Source organism: Aquarana catesbeiana, linkage group LG04 (assembly GCF_042186555.1).
Source record: "Aquarana catesbeiana isolate 2022-GZ linkage group LG04, ASM4218655v1, whole genome shotgun sequence".
NCBI classification, from domain to species: domain Eukaryota; kingdom Metazoa; phylum Chordata; class Amphibia; order Anura; family Ranidae; genus Aquarana; species Aquarana catesbeiana.
In genome coordinates, this window is record NC_133327.1 from 574819838 (window position 1) to 574833821 (window position 13984).

The 13984-nt window shown below is 43.1% G+C and overlaps 1 protein-coding gene across 3 annotated transcripts in view; it reads right to left on the reverse strand.

Annotated features, from left to right (window-relative positions):
• The window catches only part of LOC141140678 (uncharacterized), a 161013-nt gene that overhangs the window by 137936 nt on the left and 9093 nt on the right, over positions 1–13984 (reverse strand). For all 3 annotated transcript variants that reach the window (XM_073628091.1, XM_073628090.1, XM_073628089.1), the window contains exon 3: positions 633–749. In XM_073628091.1, the coding sequence (XP_073484192.1) occupies positions 633–749 (117 nt within the window). The remainder of the gene's footprint in view (positions 1–632; positions 750–13984) is intronic.

Sequence of the window (13984 nt, forward strand, 5' to 3'; positions counted from 1 at the left end):
AGAGTAAATGTCATGTCATCGCTTCCAGGTTACTATAGCGAGCAGCCAACCAAAGCTGATCCCAGCTGTACTTGGCTGTCCATCCAGCGGATGAGCCAGCTGGTCGCTCTGGTCTCCAGGTGGGACGGGAGAGCCAGAGTGAGCCGTGGAAGGCGGCTGGAGGGGGAATGCCCCTCCCGCTGCTTGTAATAGCAATCGAGAGGCTAGTAAGCCGCTCTGATTGCTATTACAAGAGAGCCAACCGCCAGCTCTAAAAAACAATACTGGGGGCATCATCCCGGTATAACCACCGAAAGGTTGTTTGCCTCGTGGTAGATATGCCCCTGGGGACATGCCACATTAGCTTTCAAGCCTTCCCCAAGTCAGTGGTCAACAATGGTAGATCTAGTGCTGGTCTTTCTTATTAGAAGCCCAGCAAACAGAGTAACCTGAGCAAATTCTTTATAAATGCCTCTAAATACAATTAAATATATATAAAAACAGCAATTTATCAACTTAAAAAACATAAATAAAAAAAAGCAATGATTTAAAACCATTTTAGCTTTCCATTAACCACACTTCTTTTTCTGGATAAGGTCACTTTGCATATATGCATGTTACCTGGAGGCTAGCATAGGAAAGGCAAGTTTTACCTTGCAAGCCAGGGGGCACGTCGGCCTCCACAGTAATTGTATAGAATGGCTGGTCATCATAGTTGAATTTTTCTGTTGTCCATAGCTCGCCAGTATTCTCATCCAAGTAAAACTGACCTGCAAATAATTGTAAAAATGCAGAGTTCATGTACTGTATATCACATTGTATCTTTACAAGGACAAGCTTTCTTTGTTAAGGAATTTGAGCAGATAGTATCCCTGCCATATGTGGCCTTCCAACCTACAGTTGTTCTAGCGAATAAACTTCATTCAAGCTCAATTTTGTTAAAGATCCTTATCTTTGTGGTAAAGCTTTGTGTGGACATGGCTTTACTTACCACTGATACAGTCTTTTCCTGGGATTCACTCTGATTTGGCAAACTTGTGCCAAATTATGGATATAAATAGTGTAAACAACATTAACAGCCTTTTTTTAAAATTTCAGTTTTGATTTTGGTATTACTTCCTTAGCAGAACATTCTAACACAAAAAATAATATAAAGTATTGGATAAATAGGTGCACTTCCAAATAAAATTCATAAATATTTCATCCTAAACCATAAAGGGCAAATGCAGTTACAAACGTGAAACAATAATCTCAACAAATAAATATTAATAAATTCATAAAAATTACTCTCACAATCATTATATCATGCAAATCAATAAATACATATTGTGACTATGCAAATTCATAATGCAATCAAAAGAATGTGCATGATCATGTGCAAAGTGCATGCAGATTCCATCCAGCAAGTGCAAAGGAAAAACAGCAGGTAAGACTCCTCCACCACAAATCACTCAGCCTCTTACCAAATTGTCTCCTATGGTAACAGAGATCAATATGCGCTAAGTGTGAATAAGCCTCCGTGGACAGCATGCTTGCGCCAGTACAGTTCACCCAACCTCCAGCCGGCCAGACTCAAAGGGTTAACAGCATGGTATGCATTGTAAATTCATCCTACAAATAAAACCAGAGGGAGCCAGTGTAGTGTTATAGAAATGATTGTAAGACTAATTTTATGTATTTATTGACATTTATTTGCTGAGAATATTGTTTCACGTTTATACCTGCATTTGCACTTTATGGTTTAGGATGAAATATTTATGAATTTTATTTGGAAGTGCACCTACTTATCCAAAAGTTATATTGTTTTTATATTCAAACGCTTATGCCCCGTACACACGATCGAAAATTTGGCCAGCAAAAGACCGATGAGAGCTTTTTGGTCAGAAAATGTGACTGTGTGTATGCTCCATTGGACTTTTGCTGGCCAAATTTTCGCCAGCAAAAGATTGAGAGCATATTCTCAATTTTCCAGACGGAAAAAGTTTCTATCGGAAATTCCGTTCGTGTGTATGCAATTCCGACGCAAAACCACGCATGCTCAGAATCAAGTACGAGACGGAGCCACTCAGTCTGGTAAAATGACCGTTCGCAATAGAGATGGCACATTCGTCACACTGCAAATTTTTAAATCTTTCAATGCAGCGCATTCCCTTCTTCTTTATAATGCTAGAAGAATGAAGTTGTTTTGCTGCTCATATTCACACAGACCTCTCACAAACTTATTTCTTTATTATTTCTCCTGATCTCCTGAATAATCTTTTTGGTTTTTAAAGCTAGATCTCCATAATAATGTTTATAATTAATTTTTATAGTCATTTTTTATTTTATTTTTTTAATCAAGATCTCCTGTTTTTTTATTATTTTATAGTGATCTCCATTTATCTATTTATTTTTTAAATTATTTTATAGTGATCTCCATTTATTTTTTTTAAATTATTTTATAGTGATTTCCATTTATTTATTTTAATTATTTTATAGCGATCTCCATTTATTTATTTATTTTTTTCAATGATTTTATAGTGATCTCCATTTTTTAATTTTTTTTTAAATTATTTTATAGTGAGCTCCATTTTTTTTTGTATGTCACGTTTCCACAACACCATTATTATCTTGTCTTTGTAAATCTCAATGAGGTTGGTTGGTGTCCCTTGTTAATTTGACATTGTACTTTTTAAATCTACCTACCTACTCCAAAAAAAAACTGTCTTTTTTTAAGTAAAACACATAGGCAAGTATTTCTGAAAAAAAAAATATCCGTTTATTCTGGGTCATAACAAAATTAAGAGGAAGGCAACACTGGAGAAACTGGTGAAATTTGCAAAGCCTTTGTACCCCAGGGCAGACATCAATAATTTTAGTCAAAATTGGTGGCCTGAGGAGTCCTTATAATAGTGAGCACAATCCGGTCCAGGACTACAAGAGATTAGGAACAGCAGCAGATGAAATATCTGGCCCCAGGCTGTGGTCATACAACAGCCTGCATCTTTTTCCAGACCAGACTGAACCCAGGCCATCACTCTCTGGTCTTCCTTAGATGTTTCCTTCTAGGCTGTGGCAGTGGTGTTGGAGGTGTGGCAGGAGGTGGAGGAGGAGGAGGAGGAGGAGGAGGACGACCATGGTTCAACTCACAAATGTGGCTTTGACTTTTGAGTTGGCCCCTCAAGCCCTTGTTTAGGGCTTGTAACATCACTTCCTCACATAAGAGGCGTTGGCCCTCCTCCATTTTCAGCATTTTGCATGCTGTAATGTATACAAAGTCCTTTTGAACACTGTGGGGGGTTTTGAGGGCCGCAGTAGCCTTCAGAAATAGGCCAATTGCTACCTCCTTCACGTTACTCCTCTTCCTGCCACTTTTTGGTGGAAGGTGGAGGGGAGGGGCCTGCGATTCTGGCAGGCTACTGGGCCTGGCCACCTCCTGGCTGCCACATTTACTGAGGCTTTCCTGTGTATGAAAAAGGGACCTAGTTTTTGGTTCATCAATCACACACAATTTTCAACTCATGACTGTTGCAAATTTAATGTTAATAAATAGAAAAGACTATCATTCTGACCTCAGCATTTTTCATTCTTGTCCCAATCATTTGTGGCCACTACTGTCTATTGATATGTAAACCACTTTGTGAAATCAAAAATTAGTGATCAAAATTAGCATATATTTTACATTATTAATTTGACAACCAGAAATATTTTGAAGAATGCTATACCTGGCTCAAGCTGGGCTCCTCAACATGTTGCTGCCTGGAAGGCCCAGGTTGGACGTCAGAAGCCTCAGCTAGGGGGGGAAGGAAATGTGGAAGGAAGACTGGAGAGTGCTGGCCTGGGTTCAGTCTGGCCTGCCAGAAATTGCAGTCTGTCATAGTACCACAGCCTGGGGACATAAATGTCATCTGCTGCAGCACCTGATCTCTGTGAATCCTGGACCTTCTTGAGCTCCCTAAAATAAGTGCTCCTCATGCCAGCAATTAGGGCCTTCAAATAGGGGATGTCTGCTGTGGGGATCACCGGCTTCACAAATTCCACCAATTGATCCAGCGCTTCTTTCCTCTTTGTTTGATTGTTATAATAGGGGTGGTTTACCTGCCACAGACAGGGCAGCTCCCTGTACATATCAGTGAATATGGGCATAAAGTCCTCGTTATTGAATAGATCCATTTTCTCTGCAAGACACAACACAAGACAAACCCTAATGCCAGGCTAAACTCTCCTAATCTTGACCCAATATAGGCCTCAATCTATAAGCAGTATAGGCCACCGATGCACCAACTTAAAATTGTACCTTCTTTATAACGATTGGTGCTTCCGCTACACCTTCCTCCACTCACAGATCGTACGTACGACGCATGCGTGTTACGCTTTATATACTCTGTGCATGCGTGAAACTCCGCCTGCGTCGCCCGCCCCTGACGTTCTTTCTAGAATATTCCCCGCCCCGTCTCTTTCGTCACCAGGGACCCCCCCCCCCAACCTCCTGAAGAAGGGGAACAGAGGTCACAACCTGAGGATGCGGAGGAAGGAGAGGTGGTGGAGATTGTCACCACAACAGGTCAGTGTTAGACACCACAGATTCAGGTAATAAATGTATGCCTGCATATTTATAATACATGGTGTGTATTTTTATTTTAGGTGATGTTCAGGTTGTGGTACCAAAATCCAGTGATTTCACCCGTGACAGTGCCCAGCGGATGATCCAGGAAAGCATGTTTTGTAGACAGGATTTGGACATTATCAAAGAAAAAACCAAGGAGATTGAACAAAGACTGAAGAACATGATTGATGTACTAGGGAGAATTTAAATCCTAAAAAGATTCCTGGAATTTTTTTTTTTTAGTTTTTTCAAAAATTTTATCTAAAGTTTTAATACAGTTTAAAAGCCAGATTTGGAAGATGCACACAGTGTGTCAACATGTGCTATCTGCGATCAGGGGATTTCAATGTACGTGTTTTGTGGGTGCAACCCCTTTCTCCCAACTCTAGTAGGTGAGAGGAAGTGGTTGCACCCCCAAAACACGTCCATTGATTCCCCATGATGGGAGATAGCACATGTTGACATTAGGTATGGGATCAGAAAGGAAATCCCCATTTTGACTCACAATTTGTGTGCATCTTCTAAATTTGGCTTTTACGGGGGTGACTTCACCCCATCTGATGAAGGCAATATCAAGACCTTTTTCACACTATAAAATGTATGATATTGCCTTCTTTTTTGCAATGTTGAACTTTGTAAGTTTCAGAGTTGTGTATGTTATGTTTGTAAACATACGTACATCTTCGCCAGCACACCATGGATCAGCAATAAGTTGTCCAAGAAGGTTTTAATGAAAAGAAGTCACATCACAAAGTAAGGTGCAACATTTCGGGGCCGCGCAGGACCCCTTCGTCAATCATGTGATGAAGGGGTCCTGCGCGGCCCCGAAGCGTTGTACCTTACTTTGTGATGTGACTTCCTTTCATTAAAACCTTATTGGACAACTTTTTGCTGATCCATGGTGTGCTGGCGAAGATGTACGTTTGTTTGATGCTTCCAGGACCCAACTGGTAATCGCTGCAGCACCCACCATTTTATGAGCCATTTTACCAGGAATGTGTGCGATAGGAATATTGCATAGAATGTTTGTAAACATGCCTGTTTCTGTATTTTTTCAGAAATTTCAAAGTAAAACTTTGAAAAAAAAAAAGATGTGTTTTTTTTACCACCAAATGTTTTATAAAACGCACATGTGAATGTGCACGGAGTAAAAGGTTTTATACTCAACAATGTGTGGCTTCTTCTTTCAATGATCAATACAATTTTTTGTGTTAAGTTGGTGTTTACAGTGACAATGGGTGTTATTTAATAATGGAAAAACCACTTGGCACTACAAGTGCACCAGGAGAACCTAGGAGACAGCTAAAAGAAACCCAAGCAGCAAATGAAAATCAAGATTTGATCTGATAAAAGAAAAAATGTATTCAAAATGTGCTGGCATAGCAATGGCCCCCCTACCCGTAAAATATTCTACATATTTTTCTCGCACTTCACAGGCGCTTTGGGGGGGGCAAGCCAGGATGGCCAGCTTTCAGGGCCATCATTGGAGTTTCTGAAAGTCCGGCCTCAGGCCCAACTGAGGCAACATAATTAGGATTATTACACCAAGCCCTCGCACAGCACGAACTCTATGATGAGCATGTACCCGCAACATGGCTTCAAAACGGTCGGCTGGTCAGAACGAACTAAACAGAACGCACTGAAGAACAGCAAGGCCTGTGAAGAGCAAGCTGAAAAACAGTAACGAGCGGACAAGAACGAACTGAAAAACAGATACGAACTGACTTCACGCACTGAAAACCAGATACAAACCCACAAGCACAAACTGAACAGCAGTAAAAATCTGAAAAAGCAGGAGTCTGGAAAGTGCAAATTGTCTCTCACCAAACTTCTACTAACACGAGATAAACACGAGATTAGCAGAAGGAGCCCAAAGGGTGGTGCGCTGGCTATTGAACTTCCCTTTTCTAGTCTCGTTGTATGTGTTGTACATCACGGCGTTCTGGACGGTTGGACTTTGGTGTGACCATGTGTATGCAAGACAAACTTTAGCAAAATTCTGTCCGAAAAACCATCATAGCTTTTTCCCACAAGAATTCCTATCTTGTGTACGCGGCATTAGACTGCTGCAACCTAGTATACACTAAGTGCAAAATCACATTTTTATAATAACACAAAAAATACCTCTGTGTTTATATATGAGTTATTACTCCAGAATTAAATTGAATATATATAAAGTACATACCAATCACATGACCAAGACACCTACATATTAATTTCCCAAAAACGTTATGAGTTAGACTCATTACTCACATTTAAAGCAAAAAAGACACTTCGCTGGTCAAAAGCAAAATTTTTCCTTTCTAGTAATGCATATTCTACAATGTTTGCCCGCAAACTTAATCAATCAATAAAACCCACCCATGTTTTTTTTTTTTTTTTAATTGTTTATTTATAAGTAGAACCCGGTCCAAATGGACCCACAAGATACACGTCATCACATTTATAACATGTTTAGTACAGAGTGACATGAGAGGATAAACATTGTGCATTGCGGTTACTTATTTCTAATAAAACCTTCTAACAATGGCAGGACTAATTTGGTGTGAACCAAAATGCTCAAGAAAGTACACTCTTATTTTAATCCCTCAATTGGTGATTTGGCCGATTAGTGTCCACGGGCCTGATCCCTTTTTTTTTTTTTTTTGTATAGAGAAAAATTTGGAAAAAAGTGTAGAAAGAAGCAAGGTGGCAGCAAAGAGAAGAGAGAAAGAGGAGAGACGGGGGGAAAAGGGTAGGGGAAGGGAGGGGATATGGAGCTTGGTGTTGGGGGGATGGGAGGGTTTTGAGACCCACAAACATGGGATGACATTTGTTTTGAGTTTGTCAAGGATTTGACCGCTCAATCTGGATTACAATGTGTTCTTAAGGTTTGGCCCGCTGACGAGTATATGAACATAGTCCATAATTGCCAGGTCTTAGAGAATGTTTCTTCTCTGTGTTGTGCCGTCAGGATAAGGTCTTCCATTTTCCTTATTTCTTCCACTCTCTCCAACCACATACTTATGGTCGGAGGTAGTGGAGATCTCCAGCAGAGTGGAATACATGCTTTAGCAGCATCCAGTAGATGGCGTATCACCGACTTCTTGTAAATTTTGTCAGGGGTATCTGTCACGTGTAGTAAAAAGAATGCGGGGTCGTCGGTAATTGTCCTGTCCGTAAAGTTTTGTACTGTTTCTCTCACCACTTTCCAAAAGTGCGCCAACTTGGGGCAAGACCAGAATATATGCAAGAGGGTCCCTTTTTCCTTCTGGCATCGCCAGCATGTATCCGGTATCGCGGGGGAGTATTTGTGTAATAGTTCAGGGGTTCTATACCATCGGGATATTATTTTGTAATTTGTTTCTTGTATCCTGGCACAGATAGATGATCTATGCATGAATCCAAGAATACGTTGTCTCTTTACATCGCTAAACCTACAATCCAATTCAATCTCCCATTTTAACAGCCCAGGTGGGACAAAGTCTGGAGGGGGGGTATTCATGAGACCGTAAGCCAGCGATAATGTGTGTGTTAAAGTACCTGTCTCTGTAAGGATTGTCTCTAGTGTCGTTAGTGCTCGAGTATTTCCCGAGGATGGGGGTGGTATAGAATTGAGGAAGTGTCTCAGCTGGAGTGTACGCAAAAAGTCCAGTCTGAATAGACCATTGGGGTCAGACAATTCTCTATATGTTTTCCAACGTCCCCCCGTGCTAAAGTGTGTTGCTAGATGTAGTCCCTCCTCTCTCAGTTTCCGGAAGGTTCCATCTTCTAATCCCGGTTTAAACAGAGGATTGCCTATTATGGGATATAAAGGTGAGTTTGGGGAAGTGAGTGTCGTCTGGGAGATAAGTTGTGCGCATATTCGTGCCGTGTTGCCTATCAATGGATGGCGTCTGAGTTCAGTAGGCATACCCTGATAACACCAAGGAGTGCCTTCTAGGGGAATATTGGTGTGTGATTGCTCTATAATGGTCCACATTTTGGTCTCTTTATGGCGAGACCAGTCTATGAGCCTTCTTATATGTATTGCGTGATAGTATGCCCGGATGTTTGGTAGTGCTAGGCCTCCATCTTTTTTGGGAAGTACTAGTATTTTGTTGGATAGCCTGGGTTTCCTCTTTGCCCAAACAAAGTCTGTGAAAGTTGATTGTACCCGCTTAAAAAAGTCAGAGGGGATGTGTATGGGGACTGCCTGCAATAGATATAGAATTTTTGGCAAGATGGACATCTTTAAAATGTTGCATCGGCCTAGCCATGAATGTAGACTATTTTGCCAGGTGGTGAGAAGCATTTTAATTTCCTTTAGCAAGGGAGGAAAGTTGAGCTCATACAACTGAGATAGTGATGGGGGGATAAGTGTTGCCAAATATTTGCGTGCCCTGTTCGTCCACTTCAGCTTAAAGCTGGCTTGAAGATGTGTAAGTTGAGTAGGTGGAATCCCCACCCCCATTGCCTCCGACTTTGCAAAGTTAATTTTTAGGTGGGACAGTCTGCCGTATTCAGTGAATTCTTTCAATAGATTCGGGAGTGAGAGTATTGGATTTGATAGTGAAAACATCAAATCATCCGCGTAAGCAGAGACTTTATGTTGCGTTTGGTTAATGGATATTCCAGTTATATCTGGATTCCGTCTTACGTGGCACAGGAAAGGTTCCAGTGAGAGTGCAAAGAGTAGGGGCGACAGTGGGCAACCCTGACGTGTACCGTTCGTGATTGGAAAAGTACCTGAGGCTACTCCATTAGCCCTGACCTTTGCCGATGGTGAGGTATAGATTGCAGAGATCCAATTTAACATATTATTTCCCAGGCCTATATGTCTTAGAGTAGCAAACATGAATGACCAGTTTACCCGGTCGAATGCCTTCTCGGCGTCAGTACTAAGGAAGACCGTCGGTATGTTATGTGTGGTTGCTTTATTGAGTAGGTTCAATACTTTGGTAGTATTGTCCCGTGCTTCTCTGGATGGGACAAAGCCTACTTGGTCTAGATGAATTAAGCTGGGTATCTGTTGTTGTATTCTGGAGGCTAGTATTTTAGTAAATAGTTTTAGGTCCGTGTTTAATAGAGATATTGGACGATAGCTCCCGCACTGCGTCGGGTCTTTACCTTCTTTGGGGATCACTGCAATTTGGGCCAGTAATGTTGCATGGTGAAATGCGTTACCTTTGCCTAAGTCATTGAAAAGTTTGAGCATATGTTGTCCTAGTGTCGGGAGTAGCGTCTTATAATATTGTATGGTCAGACCGTCAGGGCCTGGAGATTTCCCTTTTTTGGCATGTTTTATCGCTGTTTGAAGTTCAGACATTGTTATAGGTTCGTCAAGAAGGTCTCGTGTTGTGGTCGGAAGAGTGGGCATATGAGAGTTCGTGATATAGTCCTTTATGTGTTCAGTAGGGATTGGAGGTGTCTGCAAATTATACAGTGTCTTGTAGTAAGACATAAATTCTTGTGTGATCTGTTGGGGTATAGTCTTCTTCTGTCCCGTGGGACTGAATATGTGTGGGATATAAGTCGCTAATTTCTGCGCTTTAAGTGACTGAGCTAGTAATCTACTGCATTTATTGCCCGATTCGTATATTCTCTTCCGAGATATCTGGAGCGCTGCTTTCGCCTTAAATTGTAAAAGATCCGTAATCTGTGTGCGTACCGTGTCTAGTTCACTTCCTCGTGTCCTGGTCGGATTCTGTTTGTGTTCCCTTTCTAGAACGCGTAACTTAGTCAGCAGTGTTGTTAGTTGTGCGTTTCTTTGCCTTTTCAACCGTGCACCATGCTTTATAAGCACTCCACGGATCACCGCTTTATGTGCTTCCCAAGTCAGGCCCCCGTTTTCGTCGTTCGTAGTATTAGTGTGGAAGTACCGTGTGATTTCTGTTGTCACGTCTGCCACTACTTCTGGGTTTTGTAGGAGGCTTTCATTAAGTCTCCACGGGTTCCTTTGTCCCCTTAAGTAGTCAGCTAGTGCGTAAGTCATTGAGACTGGTGCGTTGTCCGACCATGTGATATTGCCAATCTTCGAGCCTTTGACTGCGTGTAATTGGTTTTGGGGGATTAGGAAGAGGTCAATGCGTGAATATGCTTGGTGTGGCCGTAAAAAAAAGGTATAATCCCTTTCTCCTGGGTGAAAGAGACGCCAGATATCTACCAGTTGTGATGTATGGAGTGCCGTGTGTATCTTTTTACGTGTACTTCTTGTGATCGATGAGGAACCTGTAGAGGTGTCCTCTGCGGGAAGTAGTGGGGTGTTAAAATCACCCCCAATTATGAGTTGGCCTTCAGTAAATTTTTGGAGCGTGTCTAGTTGTCTTTGTATGAAGGAGTCTTGTTGAGTGTTTGGGGCATATAGATTGGCAATGGTCACCTTAGTGCCACCTATGAGACCTTTTACAAACAGAAATCTCCCTAATGCGTCTGTCTTTATGTCTGTCAAGGTCCACGGGAGTTTTGCTGAAATATGAATAGATACCCCCCTAGATTTGGCTGCTGAATGGGTAGAATGGTAAACTGTCGGGTAGTGTCTGTTTTTGAGTATCGGTAATTTGTTGTCTTTAAAATGCGTCTCTTGTATCAGCACAATGTCTGCTTTCATTCGCTTCATGTCATTTAAAAGCATGCATCTCTTCTCAGGGACGTTAAGCCCTTTTGCATTAAGGGTGATCACATTTAGTTCCTCCATGTTTATGAGCGGGTTGAAGGTAGGGATGAAGGGGAGGGGGGGGGTGGGAGAGGGGGGTTAATCAAGAGAAAGAAAACGTAAGAAAAGAAAGGAAGAGTAATGAAAGTAGAGAAAGAGTAGTTAGTAAGTTAGAGATTTGTAGTGGTTAGGTGCGTTCCGAGTGTAACTTCCTCAGCAAACACCCACCCCTAAAGTTGTGTCTAAAAGACTAAGCAAAAACAAAATTGCTTTCACGCCCCTTGGTAATACCCAAGCAGAAGCGATTGCCTATGTGGGGGAGAGTCTAGCCAAAGCCATGTATGGAGGTCCCCGCCATCCCCCAACTCCCCCAGACCTATAGTTGTGTATAAGTATGTGAACGAGGTTAATAAACTTGCAAGAACCAGGTGGCATCACTGAAACATAATGTTATACATTCCCAGCACCCCCCGTTCATGATTAACCTGAACTATGGTAACAGAACAGGAACATCCCAGTAACTTTTTCAACCAATTATGTTTGCGTTTACATCCCCGGCGGCACAGCCCCGTCCTCCCCAATCCATTAGCTCCCTCCGTCCCTGGTCTTTTAAAAGCATCTTAATTATTGGTACTACGGAAGGTGTCTATACCCCTATATGGTATGTAAGAGCCTCAGTGACGGTTCCCGGGGAGAGCCTGTGGCCAGGGTGCAAGAGCGCTGTGACGGGAGGGACCGTGGAACTCAGAATACATCTTATGTCTAAGTCACCCTGTGTCATCCTGGCACAGGGTGAGTGAGAAAATATATCTTGGACTACTTAAAATGGGACAGTAATATTTGTCCACAATATCTCCCAGGATGTATGTTAATTGAATGAGCTGATCACATTGTCCTCTATACAATGTAGGAGACGGGACGACTCCTATTGGAGCTCATGTTAATTAGGTTTTGTTTGTATTGTTAATTGTAATTAGCTCCAGCTATTGTGTTTATATTACTGTGTGAAGCTCGGTGCCCACAAGTCTGTCATCTAGTCTGGGTAAATTTTGTAGTAAATTAGCTCATGTTAACTAGGTTAGCTTTGAGTCATCTTGGTGTATAAATGTGTGTGAGATCTCAAATAAAACAGTTCTGATGTACTCCAAGACTGGTGTTGTCTAGTTCTTGGGGGTTCCTATAGCCAGATCCATTGGGCTCGTGTTCCAGAACTTAGGAAGCGGTATACTGACGGAAGCACTCAAGCGGAGTGTGGGACGTTCCGTGACAAGCGCCATCCGGCCTTCCATAACATCGCTACGCACCCCCTCACCATCCTCGAGGCCCCCCCATCCACATATCATTACAGTACAGTAATCCCCCCACCCCCCCCTGCATTATATACACATCACAGTTATTAGCCCTGTTGCCATCGATTTCATCTTCAGAACCCATCTTCTCCCCCCCTCCCCCACCCGCCGTGGATAGAAAACCAGTAGGTTGCAGGGTTTTCCGAAGATAACAGTTACAAAGCTAGTAGAGAGGTGCACACAGACCTGTCCGGCATTTCAGGTGTATGGATCGTGTTGGGAAGTCCCTCAGCCGGGAGCTCGATCGTCTTCTTTTACTTACATGTTCAGTGAGTGTCTCTCAGAGTTGTTGCTCGATATTCAAAGCCCATGGGGGAGTTGTATCTCACCACTCGTACCCCGGCAGGTTTTGTTGTGTGCAGGCAGAGGTGGAGGAAGATCATCTCGATGGTAGGGAGGTCAAGAGCTCACCATCTCCTCCTGCCGTCTGATGTGCTTTCTGCTCCTCCCACTAGGATGTAGGATCCATACACGGCAGGGGAATGGTATATTCCGGTGATTTGTTGGCAGCTAAGGGGGTTAAGGTCTAATGCAGCTGTGGGGGTAGGGTGGAGGCAGGGGGGTCGCTTCCTAGATGTCCCGATGCAGACCAGTTAGGCGGGGTTACGCATTTAGGGCTGACCGCGGGGATGTGCAAGTGTTTGCCATCAAAAGCCAAAGGGACAGAAAACTTAAAGTCTGTAATAAAGAACAAACAGAAAGTGCGGTTTCTCAGGATTCCGATCATCCGTTAAGACTCACGGGCATCATTATTTCCAGGCCTGATACGGGAGCGTCCCCTATACCTTTGGGTGCGTGCGGGTGGGTTAGCTCTTCCCGCAGTCAGGTTTAGGCGACCTGTAGGACGGGGTATCTTCTGTAGCCAATTCGGAACCGTGATTGGTTCTGACTCCAGAAAGGTGAAAAGAGCAGGGAGATCCGCCGGAGTGCGCAGCGTGAAGGATGTTCGTTCCGCTCGGAAAGTAACTGCCAACGGGTATCCCCACCGGTATGTACATCCCCGCCGTCTTGCCACTTCCAGCACTGGTTTCAACATGGCCCGACGTTGTAGCGTGGCCCTGGATAAGTCTGGGAGGATCTGGATGTGGGCACCATCAAATTCTACTTCTCCCTGTTCCCAGGCATTCCTCAGGATCATTTCCTTCTGAGGGAATCTGTGCAGTCTACACAGGACATCTCGGGGTCTGGATCCAACGGTTTGGGCCCCAGGGTGCGGTGTATCCTGTCGATTTCCATGCTAGACGGTGGATCTGACAGGAGCCCACGGAAGATTGCCGTCGCTGTTTCGGCCAAATCTTCAGGACCAGTGGCCTCAGGGATCCCCCGCAACCTTAGGTTGTTTCGGCGGCTGCGGTCTTCCATTTCCTCTATGTGTAATTGCATCTCCTGGGCTTCTAATGAGTGTGCCTGTTGTGATTGCTCCAAAACTTGTATTTTCTCCTCCAGAGCCGTAAGTCC